We start from the raw sequence: 25,435 nt of genomic DNA, 5'->3' as shown, positions 1-25,435 counted from the left end.
CAGAAGGCTGTTGAGGCCAAATCACTGAGTGTCTTTAAGACATAGATAAGTTCTTGATTAATAAGAGGATCAGGGGATATGGGGAGAAGTCAGGATAATGGTCATGATTTGAGACACGATGTCACCATGAGTGAAGGCGGAGCAGGCCCGATGGGACGAGTGGCCTAATTCTGCTCCCATGTCTTATGGTCCAACAGGATTATCGCACAGCGTATGCATTTTCTCAGTCAATGGGTCAAGAACATTAGATTCATAAGACAGACCAATGACAATCCGTTCAACAAGAATTAAATCTGCAACGGTACAGAAATTCACTTTCTGCATGACCAGAAATGCTACTTATTTGCATGTTTCATAGACAAATGGGCAGAAGTAAGGCGGCACGGTTGTGCAGTGATTAGCACTGCTGCCTCACAGCACTGAGGACCAGGATTCAATCACGGCACCTGGTCCACTGTCTGTGTGGAGTTTACACTCTTCCCCATGTCTGCATGGGTCTCACCCCCACAACCCAAAGATGCACAGGGTAGATGGATTCGGCACGATAAATTGCCCTTATTGCGGGGAAAATAAATAGGGCACTTAAAAAAAAAAACACCTCACAAAATGTTACAAAAATCCAGAAATCTTGCAAAATAAACACAATGGCCCATAACTTCCTAGCTCTCCAGCATCGGATTTGAAGGGTATCCAAATAGGCCCGGGGGAAATCTCTCTCGGAGGTTCCCAGATATGGGTTACGCAACAATTATCCAGGCGTGCTAACTTCCACTGGACAATTTCACTGTGCTGGGAACCATCCGACAAAGCTATTTAAATTGCCAACCTTGGATGGCTTTACTAATGTTATGCGAATAGTTACTTTGAAATCATAAGAAATAAAACCACTTCTAACCTCAGCATAAATACCCACCCAGGATTCCCCCCACAAAACACCATCCACCACCCAACAACACCATAATGTCTGTCCAGCACACCATCTCCAACTCTCTCCCCCCTCCCCACTAGCACAATGTCCATCCCGACGTCCACCTCTTCCACCTCCACAATACCCGGCACCTGCCTTTCCCACCCCCACATTTCAACCCCCCCCCCCCCTCCCACATTGGCTGTCCTGTCTTCATTCCATTCCATCCCCTCCTCCCCTCAAATAGCTGTCCCATCCCAGAGCCTTCCCCCTGCCCCACAATGGTCACCCCATGCAAGCACCTTCCTCCACTACTCCCCAACGGCTGTCCCGTTCCCCACCAATGTCTGTATCCCTCTCCACCCCACACCTGCCAAATCCCATCCATTTACCATCTCCCTGGTCTGTTATTGTCAATGGAACTTTTTAAACTCACCTGCTGTACAGCAGCCAGTCCCCCCCAAAAAAAAGGGGCCATGTCCTCTTTTATTCTGATTCTTTTGGATTGCAACACTGGGCCCGGGAACTCATTCCAAGGGAGTTATGGCTCAATGACAATGCAAAACAGCAGCTCTGCAAACATGAAGGCAGTTTTGTATTCTAGGTGGTATTTGTCACCTGAAGGTTTGGGGAGCAGGAGGGAATGAGAGAGGTGGCGCTGGTAACAACAGGAAGCAAATGGCAAACAGACAAAAAAAAAACGAAACAACTTAATATGCTTGATGACCATCATCACATTTTTAAAATAAATTTAGAGTACACAATTCTTTTTTTCCCCCATTAAGGGGCAATTCAGTGTATCCAATCTACCGAGCTTGCGCATCTTTGGGTTGAGGTGGTCAGACCCATGCAAACATGGGAAGAATGTGCAAACTTCACACGGACAGTGACCCAGGGGCCGGAATTGAACCCAGGTCCTCAGCGAGGTGAAGCAGCAGTCCTAACCACTGAGCCACCGTGAAACTCCTCCCATCATTACATTTCTAAAAATATCCAAGTTATGACCCTTTTAAGTGCAAACCAATGCCATTCACCAGCCAGCTGAATCTTCTTCAATGCGGTTGCGATAGTTAGCAATTTGTAAAGCGTTCATAAGGGGTCTGTCGAGGAAAAATGCGCATGGTGCAGAAAGACACAACAATGAAACTATTTCAAAAAAAATTCTTTAATTCACGAGCCTGTAAGATTTCATCAGATCTAGTGTCTTGGCAGCATTTTCTATTATGTTACGTTCTTGATCGCATTCCACATTAGCACATCGTCCACAAGCGGCCCATGAGGCTTGGTGACCCAGTCTCCACAACTCAGTTTGTTCTAAATTACTCCAATTTCTTCCACTTGAATTTTGAAAAGACAACTGTATGCATATCTGTAGAAAAATGTAATTATCTCCATATCAATGGAACTTACATTTAAACTTTATACATGTTCTGCAGGGCTGTGTGAACATTCCACAAAGAGTAAGCTACATACAACTGCGACTGAATGAGTCACTTTGAGCGGTTATCATTCGGTTTCATTGTTTCTGAGAATGGAGGTGGTCCTGGAATGGACCGAGAAAGCCCGAAACATCAACTGGGACAGCATGGTAAGGGTTTACAAGGACATTGTCACAGAACTGGCGAAACGACGGGCAGCCTTAAATGAAGTGAAGACGGTCCTGTTCCATATAGGAGTAGAATTTGGGGTTGTGTACCCAGCAAAGCTAAGGGTCATGTTTGACTCAAAAGATATCTATTTCAAAACTATTGAGCAGGCTGAGAACTTTATCAGAGATCGTGGTATGGACACAGCTTGAGGGATGTGGGCGGGTGCACTACTTTACTGTTTTAATGCTCATGTTAAGACTTGAGATAATGGTGGAGTTGGGAGTCGATGTGACATTTCTCCAGGAGACCCACATATGCAAGCGAGATCAGACGCGTCTTCGGAAGGCTTGGGTGAGTCACGTTTTTCCACTCGGGATTTGATAGCAGGGCCCCAGGGGGTGGCGATACCTACTAACAAGAGGGTCCCGTTTTGTTTTGGAGAAGGTATTAGAAGATGCGGGAGGGAGGTATGTTCTAGTAACGGGGGTGTTGATGAACATGTACACTCCGAATTCGGATGATACAATGTTCATGAAACGGCTGCAGGCAAGGATACCAGATTTGAATTTGATTTATCGTCACATGTACCGCGGTACAGTGAAACGTATTGTTCTGCGTACAATCTAGACAGATCGTTCCATACATGAAAAAAAAAGGCATACATAAATATACAATGTAAATACAGAGGCACAGGCATCAGGTGAAGCATGCAGAGTGTAGTACTGCTCAGTACAGAGGATGCGTGAAGAGATCAGTTCAGTCCATAACATAAGAACATAAGAACTAGCAGGAGTAGGCCATCTGGCTCCTCGAGCCTGCTCCGCCATTCAATGAGATCATGGCTTATCTTTTGTAGACTCAGCTCCACTTTCCGGCCCGAACACCATAACCCTTAATCCCATTATTCTTCAAAAAAACTATCTATCTTTACCTTAAAAACATTTAATGAAGGAGCCTCAACTGCTTCACTGGGCAAGGAATTCCATAGATTCACAACCCTTTGGGTGAAGAAGTTCCTCCTAAACTCAGTCCTAAATCTACTTCCACTTATTTTGAGGCTATGTCCCCTAGTTCTGCTTTCACCCACCAGTGGAAACAACCTGCCCGCATCTATCCTATCTATTCCCTTCATAATTTTAAATGTTTCTACAAGATCCCCCCTCATCCTTCTAAATTCCAACGAGTACAGTCCCAGTCTACTCAACCTCTCCTCGTAATCCACCCCTTCAGCTCTGGGAATAACCTAGTGAATCTCCTCTGCACACCCTCCAGTGCCAGTATGTCCTTTCTCAAGTAAGGAGACCAAAACTGAACACAATACTCCAGGTGTGGCCTCACTAACACCTTATACAATTGCAACATAACCTCCCTCGTCTTAAACTCCATCCCTCTAGCAATGAAGGACAAAATTCCATTTGCCTTCTTAATCACCTGAAAACCAACTTTCTGTGACTCATGCACTAGCACACCCAGGTCTCTCTGCACAGCAGCATGCTTTAATATTTTATCGTTTAAATAATAATCCCGTTTGCCGTTATTCCTACCAAAATGGATAACCTCACATTTGTCAACATTGTATTCCATCTGCCAGACCCTAGCCCATTCACTTAACCTATCCAAATCCCTCTGCAGACTTCCAGTATCCTCTGCACTTTTCGCTTTACCACTCATCTTAGTGTCATCTGCAAACTTGGACACATTGCCCTTGGTCCCCAACTCCAAATCATCTATGTAAATTGTGAACAATTGTGGGCCCAACACGGATCCCTGAGGGACACCACTAGCTACTGATTGCCAACCAGAGAAACACCCATTAATCCCACTCTTTGCTTTCTATTAATTAACCAATCCTCTATCCATGCTACTACTTTACCCTTCATGCCATGCATCTTTATCTTATGCGGCAACCTTTTGTGTGGCACCTTGCCAAAGGCTTTCTGGAAATCCAGATATACCACATCCATTGGCTCCCCCTTATCTACTGCACTGGTAATGTCCTCAAAAAATTCCACTAAATTAGTTAGGCATGACCTGCCCTTTATGAACCCATGCTGCGTCATTCAGGAGTCTGATAACTGCAGAGCTGTTTTTGAACGTGTTGCACGTATTCTCAGACTTTTCTATCTCCTGCCCAATGGAAGAGAGAATAACCTGGGTGGGAGGGGCCTTTGATTATGCTGTCCGCTTTCCCAAGGCATTGAGAGGTGTAGACAGAGTCAATGGACGGAGGAGGTTCCGCGTGATGGACTGGCTGTGTTCATGACTCTGTAGTTTCTTACGGTGCTGGGCTGAGCAGTTGTCATACCAGGCTGTGATGCAGCCAGACAGGATGCTTTCTATTGTGCACCTGTAAAAATTGCTAAGAGTCAACATGGACATGCTGAATTTCCGTAGTTTCCTGAGGAAGTGTAACACCCATCAACTTATTATGGGAGGACACATGGATTTTGCGCTCGACTCAAGGGTAGATCGTTCCAGGCCAAATCGCTGCTCCAAGGGGGTATAGCTAAGACGTTAATTGTTTTTTGTCATAAGTAGAGCGCGAGTGATAGGTGTGAAGAAATCGCAGTACTCAATGGTGGTCAATTCTGACCATTTCTAAAAATTCATTTACGGGATGTGGACGCCGGTGGTTAGGCCAGCATTTATTGCCCATCCCTAGATGCCCTTCAGAAGGTGGTGATGAGCTGCCTTTTTGAACCGCTGCAGTCGTTCAGTATACCCACTGTGCTGTTAGGGAAGGAGCCCCAGGATTTTGCCCCAGCGACAGTGAAAGAACCGAGACATCTTTCCAAGTCAGGGTGGTGAGTTACTTGGAGGGAAACCTCCAGGTGGTGGGGTTACCAGGTATCTGCCGCTCTTGTCCTTCCAGACGTTGTGGGTTAGGAAGGTCAAAGGATTTCTAGAGTTATAGGCCAGGGTTTAGAGAACTCCAAAGTGTATCATGGAGTTCACCTGACCGACAACTTTTAATAGATTGTGGTATGGGGGGCACATGGCCCACTCTACAGCTGTGATACAGAAATGGAAACGTATTTTTTAAAGCAAAACAATGTTTATTCTATGAACTCAAGTTAACCTTTTTAAAACATGTAGTGAACATCTTCGCAACCATCAATTCAAATACAACCCCCAAAGAATACAGGACAAAGTAATCCTTGATAACTTCCCAAACAACATCCAGAAGACAAAAGAAACACCTATTAACTGAAGCACATCAGGTTGACATTCACTTCTGATAACAGTGAAAACAAAACTAAAACACACCGTGCAGCAAACAGCCGAAAACGAAAGTAAAAAAGCTGAGACAGCCCAGCTCCACACACACTCTGACATCACTTATAAACACCCATTTCTTAAAGGTACTCTCACATGGCACTAGCCTTTGACCTGCCCTGGTAACGACAGTATTAGTATGGATAGATCAATGGTAATTCCCTTTAAAAGATTGATTGTGGGGGATTCAGCGATATAAATGCCGTTGAATGTCATCAGACGATGGTTAGATCCTCTCTTGTAGGTGATGGTCATTGCCTGATACTTGTGTGGCATGAATATAACTTGCCACATGTCAGCCTAAGCCTGGATATTGCCCAGGTCTTGCTGGAAGCAAGGTCACTGATGAAGCAGCTGAAGATGGTTGGGCCTAGGACACTACCCTGAGTAACTCCTGCTTTGACGTCCTGGGAGTTGAGAAGATTGACTTCCAACCACCACAGCCATCTTCCTTTGTACCTTTGACTCCAAACAGCGGAGATGTGGCAAGGCTGCAGAGCTTTGATCTGATGCATTTGTTGCTGCTTATGCTGTTTGCCACAAAGTAGTCCTGTGTTGCAGCTTCACCAGGTCGATATCTAATTTTTCGGTATGCCTGATGTTGCTCGTGGCATGCTCTCCTGCACGCTCATTGAATCAGGGTTAACCCTCTGGCTTGGTGGTAATGGTAGAGTGGGGGATATGCGGGGCCATGAGGTTGAATACAATTCTGCTGCTGCTCCACAGTGCCTCATGGATACCCTGTCTTGAGTTGCTAAATCTGTTCAAAGACTATCCCAATTAGCACGGTGGTAGTGCCACGCAACACTATGGAAGGTATCAGCAATGTGAAGACAGGACTTTGTATCCACAAGGACTGTGTGCTGGTCACTTCTACCAATACCGTCATGGAAAGATGCATCTGCAGCAGGCAGATTGGTACGGCTAAAATCAAATATGTTTTTCGCTCGCTGGTTCCCTCACGACCTGCAGCAGTCCCAGTCCAGCAATTATGTCCTTCAGGACCCAGCTAGCTCGGTCTGTGGCGATACTACCAAGTCACTCTTGATGATGGACATATGAAGTCCCAAACCCAGAGCACATTCTGTGCCCTCGCCATTTCAGTGCTTCCTCAAAGTGGCGTTCAACATGGAGTACTGATTCAGCAGGTTTCCTTGCCATGTTTAACCCGAAGCCTGAAACTTCATGGGGTCCAGAGTTGATGTTGAGGAGTCTAGGGCAACTCCCTCCTGACTGTATACCACTGTGCCGCCACCTCTGCTGGATCTGTCCTGCCGGTGAGACAAGACATACACAGGAATGGCGATAGTGGTGTTCAGGATAAATCATACTCACAGAAGCATACCTCACAGACGATGTCAGGCTTGCTTAACTAGGTTGCGAGAGGGCAGCACGGCGGCACAGTGGTTAGCATTGCTGCCTCACGGCACCGAGGTCCCAAATTCAATCCTGGCTCTGGGTCACTCCGTGTGGAGTTTGCACATTCTCCCCATGTTACCGTAGATTTCGCCCCCACAACCCAAAGATGTGCAGAGTAGGTGGATTGGCTTCCTAAATTGCCCCTTAATTGGAGAAAATGAATTGGGTACTCTAAATTTATGAAAAAAACTAGGTTGCAAGACAGCCCTCCCAACTTTGGCACAAGCCCCTAGATGTTAGTAAGGACTTTGCAGGGCTGGGTTTGCCATCATCGGTTCGATGCCGGGTGTTCCATCCAGTTTATTCCTTCTTTTGCATTTCCGTAGCAGTTGAATACAATGGAGAGGCTTGCTAGGACATTTAAGAGTCAACTACATTGCTGTGGGTCCAGAGTCACACGTAGGCCAGATCAGGCAACAGTGGCAGATTTCCTTCCCGAAAGGACATTAGTGAACCAGGTGGGTTCTAACGACAATTGTTTCATGGTCATTAGACTTTTAATTCCAGACTTCCGGTGGCGGCATGTAGGTGGAAGTGCAACATTGGGTAGCTCCTGCTTGAAGTTCTGTTTTTTAGAATTTAATGCCCAGTTCCAGTGGGGGTTAATAAGCTGGTGCAGGAAGACATGGGGAAGGAGGGGAATGTCAAAAGGGAAAAAAAAAAAACCGGGAAGAAGGGGAGGGGGAAAGTTCAGAGTCATGTGAACAGGTCAGCCCGGCAGCAGAAATGATGACAGAGGCTGGGTTGGGCCGCGCCCTTCACCTTCGAGACTTTGACCGAGGTGATGGCTGGAGTTTGAGAGGCAGTTCGCCAAACAAATGAAGGAGATGACGGTGACAATGAAGGAGCTGGTGAAAGAGGCAACGGCACCAGTTGAAGGTGGCGATACTTAAGACATCGGCCGAGGTACGGGACAAGGAGGGAAGCTGAAGAGGGCGAGGAAACTCGATGGGTGAGGAGCTGCGGAGGGTGGTGGAGGCAACAAAGCACTTGCAGCGAAGGTGGAGGACCTTATAATAGCTTATTGTCACGAGTAGGCTTCAATGAAGTTACTGTGAAAAGACCCTAGTCACCACATTCCGGCACCTATTCGGGGAGGCTGGAATTGAACCCACGCTGCAGCCTTATTCTGCTTTACAAGCCAGCTATTTAGCCCACTGTGCTAAACCAGCCCTAAACAAGGACCTGGAGAACAGGTTGATGCGGCAGAATAAGGGAATTGTGGGCTTGCCTGAGGGGTAGAGGGCCCGAGGCCGACTGAGTACTCCATGAAGATGTTAGCGGAATGGTTGAGGGAGGGGGAAGAACCCTTCCGGTACGAACTGGACAGGGTCCATGGGTCGCTCAGGCCCAAGCTGAAGGCAAATAAGCTGCCACGGGCGGTCATAATTTGTTGCCACAAAATCCATGTCAAGGAGAAGGTCCTTAGTTGGGAAAAACAAAGGCACAATGTGAAATGGGAAGAAGCTGGTATTTGTATATACCAGGACTTAACCGTGAAGTGGCGAAAAGGTGGATGGCTTTGGTCAGGTGAAGGCAGCATTCTTCAGCAATGGTGAGAGGTTCGGCATGGTCTACCAGGTGAAGCGAACGGTGACCTATAACTTGAGGGACTACTACTTTGATATGGTGGAGGCACCTGCGAAGATTGAAGGACTGGGGTTAAAATGAGAAATGAGACTGGGGTTTGGTTCTGGACTGAAAGAAGGGTTGAAATGCTGTATACAGCCTTATCTCTCATTTTAGGATGTTTATTCATTTTTATTTGTGGGTTAGAGGTTTGGTTTTTGGGGCAGTTGAAGGGGAAGGATAACAGTGAGAATATTGGGCTTCAGAGCAGCACGGTGGCGCAGACCTTACGGCACCAAGCGCCCGGGTTCGATCCCAGCTCCGGGGAACTGTCCGTGTAGAGTTTGCACATTCTCCGTGTTTGCATGGGTCTCATCCCCACAACCCAAAAATGTGCATGTTAGGTGGACTGGTCGCGCTAAATTGCCCCTTAATTGGAAAAAATGAATTGGGTACTCTAAATTTATATTTTTTTTAAATTAGAGATAATCAGCATGGTTTTAACAGCAAGTTGCAAATTATTTGAGGAAGTAACAAGGAGGATTGATGAGGGTACTGCAGTGGATGTGGCCTACATGGGTTTTTGTAATGCATTCGATAATGTGCCACATTGCAGACTGGTTAGAAAATAAAAAGCCCATGGGACATGGAAATGTGGCAGGTTGGATCCAAAGTTGGCTCAGTGTCAAGAAAGATCAATAGATATTTTAGTAAATGGCAAGTGGTTTCCAGTGGCACCACACAAGGGGCAGTGTTGGGTCCCTTGCTGTTTGTGACTGGGGCTTAAATATGGGAGGTACGAATGGAAAATTGGCAGGTGACGGAAAAATAAGTAGCACAGTTAATAGTGAAGAGGTTAGCTGTGAACTCCATAATATCAATGGTTTCGTTGAGTGGACAGAAAAGTGATAAATGGAATTCAATTCAGAGAAGTATTCGGGTATACATTTTGGGAAGGCACAAAAAGCAAAATAAAATTAAAAATGGGAGGATAATAAGAGGGGTAGAGGAAGTGAGAGACCTTGGAATGCATGTCCACAGGTCCCCGAGGGTGACTGGATAGGTAGATATGATGGTAACAGAACATATGGAATGTTTTCCTTTATTGCACGGGGTATAGAATCCAAAAAACAGAATTGTATAAAACACTGGTACGGCTATAACTGGGGGCTTGGTCTCCTGATCACATGATAGCTCTGGAGCGAGTACAGAAGAGTCATAAGAATGCTGACAAGGCTGGAAAATTGCAGCTTTAACATTGGGTAGGCTAGGGCTAGTTTTCTTCGAACAGCAGCAGCTGACGAGTGACTTGATTCGGGTGTACAAAATTATTACGGGCCTAGATAGAGAACACAGGAAAGATTTGTTTATCCTAAACAAGGGGTCAATTACGAGACAGGTGATTGGTGGCAGAATTAGGGGTGATATTAGTAAGAACGTTTTCATCCACAGGGTGTCTGGAATTTGCTTCCTGGATTGGCATTTGAGGCAGAAACCCTCATCTCATTGACCTGATCTGCACCTGAAGTGCCATAGCCTACAAAGCTCCGGAAAGGTGGGATTAGAATGGGTGTTGGGGCAGCACGGTGGTGCAGTGGATATCACTACTGCTTCACGGCGCCGAGGTCCCAGATTCAATCCCTGCTCTGGGTCACTGTCCGTATGGAGTTTGCACATTCTCCCCGTGTTTTCGTGGGTTTTGCCCCCACATCCCAAAAATGTGCAGGGTAGGTGGATTGGCCACCTTAAATTGTCCTTAATTGGAAAAAAAAAGAATTGGACTAAATTTAAAGAAAAAGAATGGGCGACTAGCTTTTTCAGTCAGCACAGACATGATGGGTTGAATGGCTTATTTCTGTGCTGTAATTGTGGTTCTTTGTCTACTGGGCTTCTGTCATCCACTACCTTGGTAAGTTCAAAAATATAAATTTGAACGGGCAACCTTTTTAGAAAGCACATTGGTGACCCTAGCATGTACTTCTATCCAAGTCAAATATTGTTTCCCTGACATATCTTCTTGCACTTTGCCAATCACCACTGTCAAGGTAATGGACCTGTATTACCAGGATGTTTCGTCGCTTTTGGATGGAGTCCATTTGTCTTCTTCCTTCCAGTCTTCAATAACTGTCCTTAAATACAGCAATATGGACCAGGGACTTGCACAGCACTTGGCCCATTCCCCAAGCACGCTCAGGTGGACAGGATGCAGCTTTGTTTAAACTTTAATACACTTCGAAAACATATGCTTCATTCACCTGAAGCTATAATGTGGATTTCCCAGGCTCAAGAGGCTACCTCCATTACTCCCATCTTGCACTCACTCCCACCTAGCTTTAGAACATTAAAAATAAAAATACATCTGTTAATCAAATCCACCAGAATGGCAGATCCATAGAGTTTCAGAATCAGCAGACCACAAATGTAGAATATTTCTCAGCAAATTCCATTGTATTCCAAGATTTCACTAAAACATAATTGGTGTTAATAACTTTCCTAATATGTCCTTTGAAAAATGCTCAATAAGTGTTTGTTCTTCCAGACTTTTGTACTGCTGCAAAATCTGTTCAAATTCTGATATGAACAAGGCGGCATGGTGGTTAGCATTGCTGCCTCATGGCACTGAGGATCTGGGTTCGATCCCAGCCCTGGGACACTGTCTGTGTGGAATTTGCACATGCTCCCCATGTCTACGTGGGTCCCATTCCCACAACCCAAAGATGTGCAGGGTAGGTGGATTGGCCACGTAAAATTGCCCCTTAATTGGAAAAAAAATAATTGGATACTCTTAAATTTTTTTAAATTCAAATATATATTTTTTTAAATGTATTTATTCTAAGTTTTTCAAAAGGTTTTACAGAACACTCCAAAAAGGAAAATAATACAAAGAGAAAAGGGCAACATGCCAACCAAACAGAACTTAACCCTCTAGACGATAAACAGTTTAACAAATAAACACCCAACTCAAAACAAAATAGGGCAAGCACCCCTTTCAAAAAAGGAAAATATATCAGCCCCCCCGCTGCTGCTGACCTCCACCTAAGTCAAGGAACGGTTGCCACCGCCCGGAGAACCCCTGCAAGGACCCTCGCAAGGCAAACTTTATCTTCTCCAACCTAAGAAATCCCGCCATGTCATTGATCCAAGCCTCCACACTTGGGGGCTTCATGTCCCGGGCTACCAAGGAGGCAAAGGCCAGAGCTCCGGCCTTTTTCGACTCCTGCACTACCGGATCCTCCGATACCCCAAATAACGCTATCCCCCAACTCGGTTTTACCTGCGTGTCCAAGACCTTGGACATGACCTTTGCAAAGCCCTTCGCAAGCGTTGGGCACGCCCAGAACGTATGGGTGTGTGGTTTGCTGGGCTCCCCGAACACCTCACACATCTGTCCTCCACCCCAAAAACCTTACTCATCCTCGTCCCTGTCATATGCGCCCTGTGTAACACTTTAAACTGGATCAGGCCGAGTCCGGCGCAAGATGAGGAGGAATTGACCCTGCCCAGGGCGTCAGCCCACAGTCCCTCATCCAGCTCCTCCTCCCATTTGCCCTTCAACTCCTCCACCGAGGCTTCCTCCACCTCCTGGTATATCTCAGAGATCTTACCGTCTCCGACCCACACACCCAATAGATCCCCCAGCCTTCTAATTCCCGCCCGGTGCCAGCTTCGGAACCCACCATCTATCCTGCCTGGGGCAAACATCTGACTTTTCTGTATTGGGGACCAAACGGAGGCCCCTGTCTCCCCCCTGTGCCACCTCCATTGCCCCCAAATCTTCAGCGTCGCCATCACCACTGGGCTCGTGGTATACCACCTCAGCTGAAGCGGCGCCATCACCAGTGTCCCCAGGCTAGTACCTACACAAGACGCCGCCTCTAGCCCTTTCCATGCCGCACCCTCTCCCTCCATCATCCACACGTTTGCTGCTCAGTAGTAGCTACAGATTCGGCAGTGCCAAGCGGCAACCCCCTCCCCCCCTCCGACTGCGCTCCAAGAACAGTCTTTTAACCCTCGGGGTCTTGTTGGATCCTTGTCCCGCTTAAGAATAAGCGAGATCAGAGCTCTCGATATCGTCGGGGGAAGACTTCCTTTTTCTCTTGCCTCGTTAAACATTCTCAACAGCAATGGAGCCAACAATTCCGTAAACTTCCTATAAAATTCAATCGGGAACCCATCCGCTCACTGCCCCTTGCCCGCCTGCATACACCAGGAACCGCCGCATCTCCAGCCCCCACCCAGGGCTTTGATTGTACAAGTTCTCAAAAGTCCCTGAAGACCTCATTTATTCTGACTGGACTCCGCACCGTATTCCCTCCCTCGTCCCCGATTCCCCCAATTTCCCGAGCCGCCTCCTTCTTCCGCAGCTGATGCGTCAGTATCCGACTCGCCTTCTCCCCATATTCATGCGCTGCTCCTTGTACCTTCCTCCACTGAGCCTCAGCTTTCCCCATCGTCAACAAGTCAAACTCCGTTTGGAGGCTCCAGCGCTCCTTCAACAGCCCCTCCTCGGGGGATTCCGCATCTCCTACCCACCCTAAGTATCTCTCCTACCAATCTATCCCTCTCCTCTGTGTGAGCCCGGGTCCAGTACCGTGTTGAAATCCACCCCCCCCCCCCCCCCCCCCCATAATTAGGTTCCCACCTCCAAATCTGGGATCTGACATCGTCCCAATTTGGGCCATATACATTCACCAGCACCCCCCGGGCCCCCTACAGCCTATCACTCACCATCACTTACCGGCCCCCTTTATCCGCCACAATGCCCATTGCCTCGAAAGTCACCCACTTTCTCACCAAAATTGCTAACCCCCTGTTCTTCGCGTCCAACCCAGAGTGACAGACCTGCCCTACCCATCCCTTCCTCAGCCTGGTCTCACATTCCACGTGATCAGCGGGATCGGGGGACTACCCGCATCCGGCCCCGCCCCCTCCCTTTCCACAGGAAAAGAAAAACCCACGCTCCCAGTCCGGGCTGACCCCGCCCTCTATGGCACAGCTCCATTCTCCTACAACCTCACCCCCATCCCCAGAGGCCCAGGGTTCCCGGCCCCCCTCCCCCCACCGAACGCGGGGAACAACCCCTCCCAGATCAGCGCGCACACAGAAGAAAAAAAAGAAACACAAATATCACCCCTCTCCCACTCCACAACATCCCCCAAAACATGCTACAGATGACTAATTTTAATCCAGCTTCTCATTTTTGATAAAGGTCCACGCCTCATCCAACGTTATCAAAATAGTGGACGGTCCCGATATGTGACCCACAGTCGTGCGGGCTGCAACAGCCTAAACTTCACCCCCTTTCCGTGGAGAACCGCCTTGACCCGATTGAATCCTGCCCTCTTCTTGGCCAGCTCTGCGCTCCAGTCCTGGTAAACACGAATTTCTCCCACCTGCTGCTCTGCTCCTTCTTCGCCCATCTGAAGACGCACTCCTGTTGGTGCAACGGTGAAACCTTACCACCACAGCTCTCGGCCGCTCATTCGCCCTCGGTCTCCTCGCCAGGACTCTGTGCGCCCCATCCAGCTCCAAGGGCCTCGGGAAGGCTCAGCGTGCTGAGCATCGTGGCTACATATCTGCAGCATCCGACCCGTCCGCACCTTCAGGGAGACCCAGACTCCGCAAATTCTTCCTTCTCAACCGGTTCTCCAGATCCTCGAATTTCTCCTGCCACTTTTTATGGAGCGCCTCGACCTTCACTGCCAGGATCTCATCCTCGTAATCACAGGCCTTCTGCTGCACCTCTTTCATCGCTGTCCCCTGCATCCTCTGGGTCTCTACCAGCCTTTCTATCAACGCCTTCATAGGGGCCAACCTCTCTGCCTTCAATTCCCCAAAGCAGCTTCGTAGAAACTCTTGCTGCTCCCGCGACCATTGAGCCCACGCTGCCTGGTCTCCGCCCGCCGCCATCTTGCTTTTTCGCTCCCGTCCTCCTCTCTTCTCTAATGCCCCTTTTTTGACCGCACTGCTCCTGGTCCACTTCATACAGTGCTGGGGGACCTTACCGCCGTCTTCCCACACCGGGAATCGTCAACCAAGTGCCGCTGGGGCTCCTCAAAAGGGCCCAAAAGTGCATTTTCGGCTGGAGCTGCCAAACGTGCGACCTCCCCAGGCATAGCCGCAACCGGAAGATTTTCTAAAATTCAAATATTAACTAAAATATCATCGACTTCTGACATGCAATGGTAGTACTATTTTCTCATGATAAATCTGGCAAAATTTCAGAGTCCAAACCATGATTGTGCTACTTTTTACATACCACTTGATAAACCCCAGAACACATTAACGAGATAACTAGGAACCACCAGCATGAATGTGACTATAGCAACTACATATTAACTGGACTGAAGCAAGTCATAAACAGGGGTCATTCTCAACTCACTTAAAAATAGAACATAGAACATACAGTGCAGAAGGAGGCCATTCAGTCCATCAAGTCTGAACAGACCCATTTAAGCCCTCACTTCCACCCTATCCCCGTAACCCAATAACCCCATGCTAACCTTTTTTTGGTCACCAAGGGCAATTTATCATGGCCAATCCACCTAACCTGCACGTCTTTGGACTGTAGGAAGAAACCGGAGCACCCGGAGGAAACCCTTGCAGACACAGGGAGAACGTGCAGACTCCGCACAGACAGTGACCCAGCGAGGAATCGAACCTGGGACCCTGGCGCCGTGGAGCCAGTGCTATCCACTTATGCTGCTGTGCTGCCCACAAAATGCTGTAGAAAACAAGTAACTAAGCAACCTAATTTCAAATCGACTAAGACATTATCTACCTTGCAAAGTTTGTTGAGAAAGTTTGTTGACTGCGCCTGATGTGAACATTTCAAGTCGTACAATATGGGGCAAACTATTGTTTAATACAGCAAGCTCAGCTTGAAATGACGAATGCCAATATATCAAATCACTGTTTTTCAAACTTTTTCCCCCCAGGACCCACTTTTGTCAGCCGGCCAAACTCTGACCCTCGCCACGTTCGCTTACCTTTACTGCCCAAGGGGGAGCCTGCTTGGTCCCAACGGTCTCACTTGAATCAGGTTAGAGAGCAATGTGCATATTAGGTGCATACTGCAGCCAGTTCCTTTGTGCCGTCTTCATCATTAGAAAAACGGAAAATTCAACCTCACACGTAGGTCGTCAAGAAGAGCAATAGCGACAAAATGCCTGCTTTACTCAGCACTGAATATTCCTGGGAGATGCTGTATCAGAATGCTGACAGCCACATGGGCTTTTGCTGTGTTTGTAATGTGGTATTACAGGTCAACTACAACGGCATAGTCTTTTATCCTGGAGTCAGGCCTAAGTTAGTAACCGATTCTGGGGTCTCAACCTCAAAAGGAATTTTTCACCCACTACTTCGGGTTCAAAATTTGAAATTTGCCAGTACTTTCCTGCATTTAACACATGGGCTTTGCATTCTTCTTTGTATTGGCACAATTGACAAAACCATACCTCAAGAAATTAACATTATACTACTTTGTTCCAGAGATAGGTTTCTTCTTCGTAGGCCCTGGAGCTCTGTACAGAGCTAACACAAGTCCTGCTCTATCCTGCCATGGATTCTCCTGAGCAACGTTCCCCAGCAGAATCTTCCCCAGCAAAATCTGTCATGAGATCCTGCCCAATAGTTAAACTGCTTATTTGAGTCTCTGGCCATCTCTTACTAACTATTCATCTTCACCGTTCACTTGCCAACAGCTGGAAAATGAAAACTCTGTTCCAATTGATGTCAAAACCTGGGGGCACTTGATGTCAAGTATGTGCGCAGGGCACATGGCCTGCTCTCTAGCCCCATTTATTTTCATTTAAAAAGGTGGCAGCTACCGCCATTCTTGATGGAACAGCTGGTAGTGGCCGCTCCTCATGCAATCGGAACCACTGCGGGAACAGTGCGACTGATCGCTCCAGGTCTCTCCCGACACCCACCCACAACCAACTCATGGGTCGCAACCCGCAGTTTGGACAACGCTGCGCTAAATGCTCCCAGCGACACACTGCACTCTAGATGTTATTTTTCAAACATATTAAGTAACATCTTTGAGGTAAAGTCAAACAAGTTTTATGTGGTTGCATTCAAACAGTTCATCACATGCAGGTCTACCTTTTATAGATGTTATTAGTTGCACACAGCATGAAAACCTTTAACCTGACCTTTCATTTTCCCTCCCTCTGGGGAAACTCCTAACCTTTATTTAGCCTGCAAGAATTGAAGCAGATTGTATCAGAAACTCAATATCAGGGAAGTACAAGAGTTTGTCCATCTCCAACTACTCGTGCGATAACTCAGGGTGTACAAAAAAAGTGCACAACTTCAGTGAGCTTGGTCTTCTTGGTACTTATCTGACCTGAAAATGAGGCAGCTTTCAGAAAACTTAAGCTAGTTCACCATGTTTCAACAAAATACAACTAAACCTCAATAACAATGCACCACAATTTATAACCATTTACATTTTTCTTTCCAAGTGCAGAATGACAGTGCTGCGAAAATTAATTATCCCCACATCAAACATTCCTCCCCCAAAATATCAGCAACATGCACTCCCAAGCATGACACAAAATAGGATAACAGTGGACAACATTCTCTTTGCCCTACACCAAGAAGGCCACTAAGAACTAGACTGAAACCAGACAAACACTTAACTCTAAAAGCAAGGGATTATTTTCTCATCACCAGGAACCACAAGCATGAAAGTGACTGTAAAGTGACATGTTAATGGTGATTCATTCTCAAACCACTTGATCAATGCTATAGAAAGCAGGAGTAACTAAATAACCAAATTTCAAATCTACTATGACTTCAGTCACCATTCAAAGTTCTTTGGCTCAAACATGTATCGGCTTAATGTGAACATTTCAAATGATACAATATGGGGCAAAGTATTACAGAAACAGAAAATGCTGGCTAAACTCAGCTGTTCGGAGAGTAACTGTGGAGAGAGAAACAGAGTCAACATTTGAGTCCATTACTCTTCTACAGAACTGAAAAGGGATAGAATTATGTAATTGGAAAGGGGTCAGAGGTGAGGGAGAATAGGTCAGGGATAGGTTGGAGCCAAGGAGAAGAGATTGACAAAGATGTCATGGACACCAGTTAAATTCAGCCCCATTTCCTCCACCCCCCAACTATATGGTTCATTAAATTTCTATCCCTCTTTAGTTCTGTCAAAGAGTAATGGACTTGAAACATTTACTTTGGGCTAGTTTGAATGGTAGGCCTCCCAGCTCTATCCCTCCCCCACTCATGTTCACTGGGATGCTGTCTGATCTGTTGATTTTTTTCCAGCATTTTCTGTTTCAACTTCAGATTTCTAGTACCTACATTTTGCTTTTACAAGGGCAAAGTATTGTTTATTACAGTGAAATTAGCTACAAATCCAAATTTTAAAAAACAGTCACTTACTCCCTGGACAATATCTATATTTTGAAAACATTTTTAATATTCATCTCCAGCAGCTGGGACTACTCTTTCATAACAATTGTTCAGTATTACAACTAAAGTTCCATCTCCAAGAACAAAATTGGCAGACAGAGGTGTTTGTGTCTTCAAAAACAATCTAATTCAGCAATAAATTATGGGAGAGATTTAAAGACTTAGGGGCAGCATGGTGGCACAGTGGTTAGCACTGCTGCCTCACAGCACCGAGGACCTGGATTTGATCCTGGCCCCGAGTCACTGTCCGTGTGGAGTTTGCACATTCTTCCCATGTCTGTGTGGGTCTCACCCCACAACCCAGAAAGATGTGCATGGTACTATAATAATCTTTACTGTCACAAGTCAGTGTACATGAACACTGCCATGAAGTTACTGTTCAAGTGGTGGATTGGCCACCCTAAATTGCCCCTTAATTGGGGGGGGGGAAAAAATAATTGGGTACTCCAGAAAAATAAGGATAAATACTTAAGAGGACATTTTGGGTCAGTGTACTGGCCTTTTACTTCTTGGATGGTGATTTGAATCCAACCAATACCGACAAGGCAAATGTAACAAGTCATCCATTGAGCAGATTATGTGCAGTGGGTTTGAACAGTCTCACTTCAATTCATACTGGGCACAACCCCACACCACTAAATTGTTCAAGTAACAACTAAACATGCAATGGGATGGTTAGTGTGAAAATACCACTCGTGTGATGTGTTTTTCCAAGCACTTGATAACTCTAGGTGATTGAAATGGGAAACTGTCAACATTTCTCAACTAAATAAAATGGAAAAGAAATATACCCATATTCTGACAAAAAAAGGCACAGCACAGGCACCTCAGCAGCAACATATTTAAATTTTGGTGTAAAAATAAATATTTATCAAACTTCAAAGCTTATTAAGCAAGGTTCTATACCAATGACACTGAAAACAATTAAGACACCATCCTAGATGGATCTGAGACATCAACTATTTTCTCTATCTGTATTTCTTCTACTACTCCACTGCATCATTTTGATCAACTGCAACTTCCATTAGTTTACCAGCCAATAGAAGAGCACTGAAGAGTAGCACTTTGTTTGCATGCCCTCCAAGACCAAGATCTTGAACCTAGGTTGAACAAAATATACTTTCCACAACATGGTTCAAATAACCTTTTCACCTGACCCAAATAAATGTGACTGTAGTAAGGAGATGAGCAGTGTAATGTACTAGTTGCTAAAGAAATTGGAGACATTTTTTCCAGTGAGCTGTGTGTGGATACACCCCAGTGTAGTAGTACCAACCCATGTTGATCTGGAAGATCCAAGCTCTGCTCGCTCGTCTGTATTAACCTCGGCTTGCACTCTCCACACAAATAGTTGCAATGTGTCCAAGTATTATTTTGCCATTAAATAGTCAGCAAAGGAAGCTCCACACCACAATCGATTGCCCGCCCGCTACCGAGCTGGATGTCAGGCGAGGACATGGCTGCAATGCTTTTCTCCTCCACAATTCCCCTCGCCTAACAGCATACCTACATTTGCATAAAGATCAACAAACATAAAGTAGCAAGAGAGCAGCCAGCACCAGTGGAACATGCAGTCCAAAAAAAAGGGTAAGGAAACAACTTAAAAAAGAATGAAGCGAACATTTGTTTTTTTTTAATGGTCAACAACGCAAAACCCTTCCTTGCAGCATTTGCTTCCTTGGGCTGTGCAGTTCCATGCACATCCTCCCTCTTGTCTGAACTGCAGCAGGAGCAGCAGCAACTAGCAGGCGCCCCCCACGCTTCGAGCAGATAGCCTTCAGATTCATTGCTGTAATTGGTGCTGCCGGCTGGAATGTATGTGTTCAGGGCACTGGAGCAGGTCGTTCCACAATCCCGGACCGGATTCCCCCATCTCCTGGAACGGATCGTCTGAACCTTCCCAATACCCCAACCCCCTCCCTCACCTCCATCAACACAAGCTTAACACCCCCCACCACCAGCGCCTCCCCTCCCCTAGTCTGACTGGGCGAGACGTCTCCAGCCGCTACCATTGCCTCACATTTAATCACCTCGACCCCCCCCCCCCAAAAAAAAAACAAAGTCGCCCTACCTATAAGACAACAATTTATTTATTTTTTTGTAGGAGGTGGGGTGCAAATAAATTAAGTGGTTGCAATGCAACGGCTTGGAAGGACATAATTAAAATAGACCGTTTGAAAAAGATATGCACGCGCCCAATGCCCTTGACTATCCAGTAGGGTGGGTTTTTGTTTTATTTTTATACAATTGCCCATCTCCTAAACCAACGGCGTAGAAAAACTACCGAGACCCCGTGGAAAATCCACCAGACGCTCAGTTAGAGGGGGGATGTTTCACTCGCAAACCGGAGCCATTTGTTGCACCACAGCAGATTTTTAAAAAATAAATCACTGTTTGGATGGGATCCCACGTTTTCGGATTTTTTAATGATTTTTTTTTCCTCTCTCGACTCGACCGGAGCACACCTCGCGGATTTTTTTGTTCCCTCAGTTTTTTTTTCGCTCTCGAGTCCGCCATTATTGCATTCAGGCATCCTGCGTGAGGCGCACACACACACAAAAACACATTCCCCATCCCCAGTGCACAACCTGCACAGGAATTGAGGACGTGAACCGAGAGAAAAAATTCTCACTCCTATAAGCCGTTTTATCACCTAAATTTGAAGTCAGAAAAAGTACTGAAATACCTGCGCCACGGCTGCTAAAGAAACACCAGCAGCAGCTCCAGATGTCGGCGGTTCCGCTCAGGATCCGATACCTCGCTTTCCAACCAGCACTACAAACTGAGCGCTCCGCCTGATTGACAAGGAAAAGGGGAGGGGGACGTGGGGAGGGGGCCGGGGGCCCGGGGGGGGGGGGGAATGGTGAGCTTGATTGGCAGGAAAAGGGGCGGCCAATGGGCGGGGCGGACCGTTTGATTAACAGCAAGAGGGGCGGCCAACGGGAGGAACCAAGCATTTGATTGACAGGGGCAGAGACAACCAATGGCATGGAATGGACATTTTGAATAGCAGGGCAAAAGCGGCCAATGGAGAGGGCGTCAATGTTTGATTGACAGGAATAGGGGCGGGCAATGAGGAGCCGGTCTGTTTGTCTGACAAGGAAGGGGCGTGGAAGAGAGAGAGAGAGGGGTGGGCAGACCACTTGATTGACAGGGAAAGATGAGGGGAAGAACAGGGTTGATCGAAGGCCAGGGGGCAGCGAGACGTCTGATTGACAGCTGGGAGACGGGGCGAAGGGCGGGGCAAACAGAGGTGGGGGAGGGACGAGTGGATTGGAACCAAACAAAATCCATCTCCTGCGCATGCGTAGAATGCGTCGCCCTCTCCTTACCATTTTATTGTTTCCCAAAAAAAGTCTTGAAGCATATAACTGGAAAAGAAACACGAGGTCAGTCACTGAAAAAAAAAACGCGCGAACACCTGTGGAATTGATCATTTTTATAAAACATGTGAAACTAAATAAGTATTAGTTGACTATAATCCTCACCCCCCACATCTGGAAGGGAATTGAATCTGCTGGAGAAGCTACTGGACAAGATCTTCTCCAACCCAACAGTTCCATATGAAGTCATATTGGACTCAAAACATTTGGGCGCGCTGGAAAGGAACATTTTCTCAGTGCCATTTCAGGCAGGATGGCTGGGAGTTTCTTCCCGACTCTTGGCGAGTTCCCCACTGCTATCTAACCATACTTAGTCCATAAAACCATAAAAGTGACTTAGTCACTTTTTGGGCCCTTGGGACTTTCCCTCCAGAATAGCCCACACTGAGAATTCTTTTCATCACTGTGGAGCTGAACTCGCTGACCAGACCGGTTTCTCAGACATTAGGCTACCATTTTGAAAGGATGCTCCGATCTCTAAGTGAGTGAAGGTCCCCCGCCCATGAATCCATGAACAACAACCCCCCCCCCCCCCCCCCCCCCCACACACGGCCATTAACCCCCCCCCCCCCCCCCCCAAAGTGTGGACACCCTACGATGGGGATACTGAGAGCCCTCCTTTTCAAGCCTTCCCATGTCCCCTTTCAGGCCCCCCCCTTTTAGGGGCCCCATCCTTCACCCCCCAACCTACCGAAGGCCTCTTCATATCCGCCTTTCAGGCGGCGCAGTGGTTAGCACTGCTGCCTCATGGCGCTGAGGACCTGAGTTTGATCCCGGCCCCAGATCACTGTCCGTTTGGAGTTTGCACGTACTCCTGTTTGCATGGGTTTCACCCCCACAACCCGAAGATGTACAGGGGAGGTGGGTTGGCCATTCTAAATTGCCCCTTAATTGGAAAAAAAAAAGAATTTGATGCTCTCAATTTATTTTTTTTTTAATATCCATTTTCACCACCGCCCCTCACCTGCCATACCGCCCTCATCCATTCTTTCATGGGCATGGTTCCCCTCAGGCCCCAGCCCTTGGCAGTGCCAATCTAGCATCCGTGCATTATGGCACTCACATCTGGGCAGCCTGGCTGTGCCATCTGGGCACCTTCATGGTGGCAGTGCCAAGGTGCCCAGGTGCCAGAGGGAGAGCCAGGGTGCCAGAATGCCTTGTCCCTGACAACGAAGGGTCTCCAATGGCCTGGGAGACTCAGGTATTGTGAGATCTGGTCCACGTTTGTGTAGACCGGTAACTGATCAGCACCTCTTAGAATCATAGAATTTACAGTGCAGAAGGAGGCCATTCAGCCCATCGAATCTGTATCAGCCCTTGGAAAAAGCACCCTATCCAAGCCCACGCTCCACCCTAACCCAGTAACCCCACCCAACCCTTTTTTTGAACACTAAGGGCAATTTAGCATGACCAATCCACCTAACCTGCACATCTTTGGACTGTGGAAGGAAACCGGAAGACCCAGAGGAAACCCACGCACACACGGAGAGAACCTACAGACCTGTGTGACCTCTCACTGGGGAGTCATTTAGATGTTCAAATACCGTCCATGTGGAGAATGTTCAAACTCCACATGGACGGTAACCCGGAGCCCAGAATGAACCCGGGTCCTCGGCACTGTGGGGCAGCAGAGCTACCGGTGTGCCACTGTGCCGCCCTTCCGGTTTCATTTTTGAACTGTGTCCTTACTGTGGCATCTCCCCCGCAGTTACCAGTCGTGCTTCCCAATCATCCTGGAATGTTTAAGATAGACTTCCATCCGGCTATTCTGCAGCCTCCATGGGTAACTCTGGATCCCTTGTAATATTTTGTTTTAATTTAGAGTACCCAGTTATATTTTTTTCCAATTAGAGCAATTTAGAGTGGGCAATACACCTACCTTGCCCATCTTTTGGGTTGTTGGGGTGAGATCCATGCAGATGCGGGGAAAATGTGCAAACTCCACATAGACAGTGACCCGGAGCTGGGATCGAGCCCGGGTTCTCGGCGCCGTGAGGTAGCAGTGCTAACCACTGTGCCTCCATGCCACCCGCGAATCCCATAGTTGTGTTGTGGACGTTCCTGTCCTCCCCCTGAGTCCTTTACTGATTATGTCCTTATGCCCTCATGAGGCTGTGTGCACAGTGATACACAGTGATCACCACCGTCACAGACTTCATCAGCAAATGTGTGGACGACTGCGTGCCAAAGAAAGCAGTACGTACGTTCCCCAACCGGAAACCATGGCTCAACCGCGAGATTGACTCCCTACTGAAGGACAGATCTGAGGCGTTCAAGGCAGACGACCCTGTCCTATACAAGAAATCCAGGTACGACCTCCGCAAAGCCATCCGAGATGCCAAGAGAGAATATCAAACTAAGCTAGAGTCACAGACAGACTCTCGGCGGTTGTGGCAAGGACTAAGCAACATAACGGGCTACAAAGCGAAGCCGAGCAGTATCTCTGGCAGCAGTGCACCCCTCCCCGATGAACTTAACGCATTCTATGCTCGGTTTGAGCAGGTAACCAACAACCCGCTATCGAGTGCCCCAGCAACCCATAATTCACCCATACCCACCATCACAGTTTCCGAAGTCAGATCGGCCTTCCTGAAAGTGAACCCACGGAAGGCGATGGGCCCGGACGGGATCCCTGGTCGTGCACTCAGAACCTGCGCGGACCAGCTGGCAGAGGTTTTCACAGACATCTTTAACCTATCCCTACTCCACTCCGAGGTCCCCACCTGCTTCAAGAAGACCACCATCATACCGGTACCAAAGAAGAACCAGGCAACGTGCCTCATTGACTACCGCCCGGTGGCCCTGACGTCAGTTGTAATGAAGTGCTTTGAGAGGCTGATCATGAAGCGCATCACCTCCATACTCCCGGAACGCCTTGACCCACTTCAATTCGCATACCGTCGCAACCGGTCCACATCAGACGCCATTTCCCTGGCCCTACACTCATCCCTAGAGCATCTCGAAAACAAGGACTCCTACATCAGACTCTTATTTATTGACTACAGCTCCGCCTTCAACACCATAATCCCAGCCAAGCTCATATCAAAGCTCCAAAACCTAGGACTTGGCTCTCCACTCTGCAACTGGATCCTTGACTTTCTGACCAACAGACCACAGTCAGTAAGAATGAACACCAACACCTCCTCCACAATAGTCCTCAACACCGGTGCCCCGCAAGGCTGCGTACTTAGCCCCCTACTCTACTCCCTGTACACACACGACTGCATGGCAAAACTTGGTTCCAACTCCATCTACAAGTTTGCTGACGATACGACCATAGTGGGCCGGATCTCGAACAACGACGAGTCTGAATACAGGAGGGAGATAGAGAACTTAGTGGAGTGGTGCAACGACAACAATCTCTCCCTTAATGCCAGCAAAACTAAGAGCTGGTCATCGACTTCAGGAAGCATAGTACTGTACACACCCCTGTCAGCATCAACGGAGCAGAGGTAGAGATGGTGAGCAGTTTCAAATTCCTAGGGGTGCACATCACCAAAAATCTATCCTGGTCCACTCATGTCGACGCTATCACCAAGAAAGCACAACAGCGCCTTTACTTCCTCAGGAAACTAAGGAAATTTGGCATGTCCACATTAACCCTTACCAACTTTTACAGATGCACTATAGAGAGCATCCTCTCGGGCTGTATCACAGCCTGGTATGGCAACTGCTCGGCTCAGGACCGCAAGGAACTTCAGAGAGTCGTGAATACCGCCCAGTCCATCACACGAACCTGCCTCCCATCCATTGATTCCATCTACACCTCCCGCTGCCGGGGGAAAGCAGGCAGCATAATCAAGGATCCCTCCCACCCGGCTTACTCACTTTTCCAACTTCTTCCATCGGGCAGGAGA

The 25,435-nt window shown here is 47.4% G+C and overlaps 1 protein-coding gene across 1 annotated transcript in view; it reads right to left on the bottom strand.

The window, feature by feature from the left end:
• Positions 1-19,682, bottom strand: part of LOC119952453 (zinc finger MYM-type protein 3-like) — a 138,205-nt gene extending 118,523 nt beyond the window's left edge. Inside the window, 1 exon segment of the mRNA XM_038776229.1 lies at positions 19,472-19,682. Coding sequence (XP_038632157.1) covers positions 19,472-19,475 — 4 coding nt within the window. The 5' untranslated portion in view covers positions 19,476-19,682.
• Positions 19,683-25,435: the final 5,753 nt, after the last annotated feature.

The sequence above is a fragment of the Scyliorhinus canicula genome, chromosome 17 (assembly GCF_902713615.1).
Source record: "Scyliorhinus canicula chromosome 17, sScyCan1.1, whole genome shotgun sequence".
Lineage (NCBI taxonomy): Eukaryota > Metazoa > Chordata > Chondrichthyes > Carcharhiniformes > Scyliorhinidae > Scyliorhinus > Scyliorhinus canicula.
Note: the sequence above shows the minus strand (reverse complement) of the source record. Positions and strands in the feature narration are given on the sequence as shown.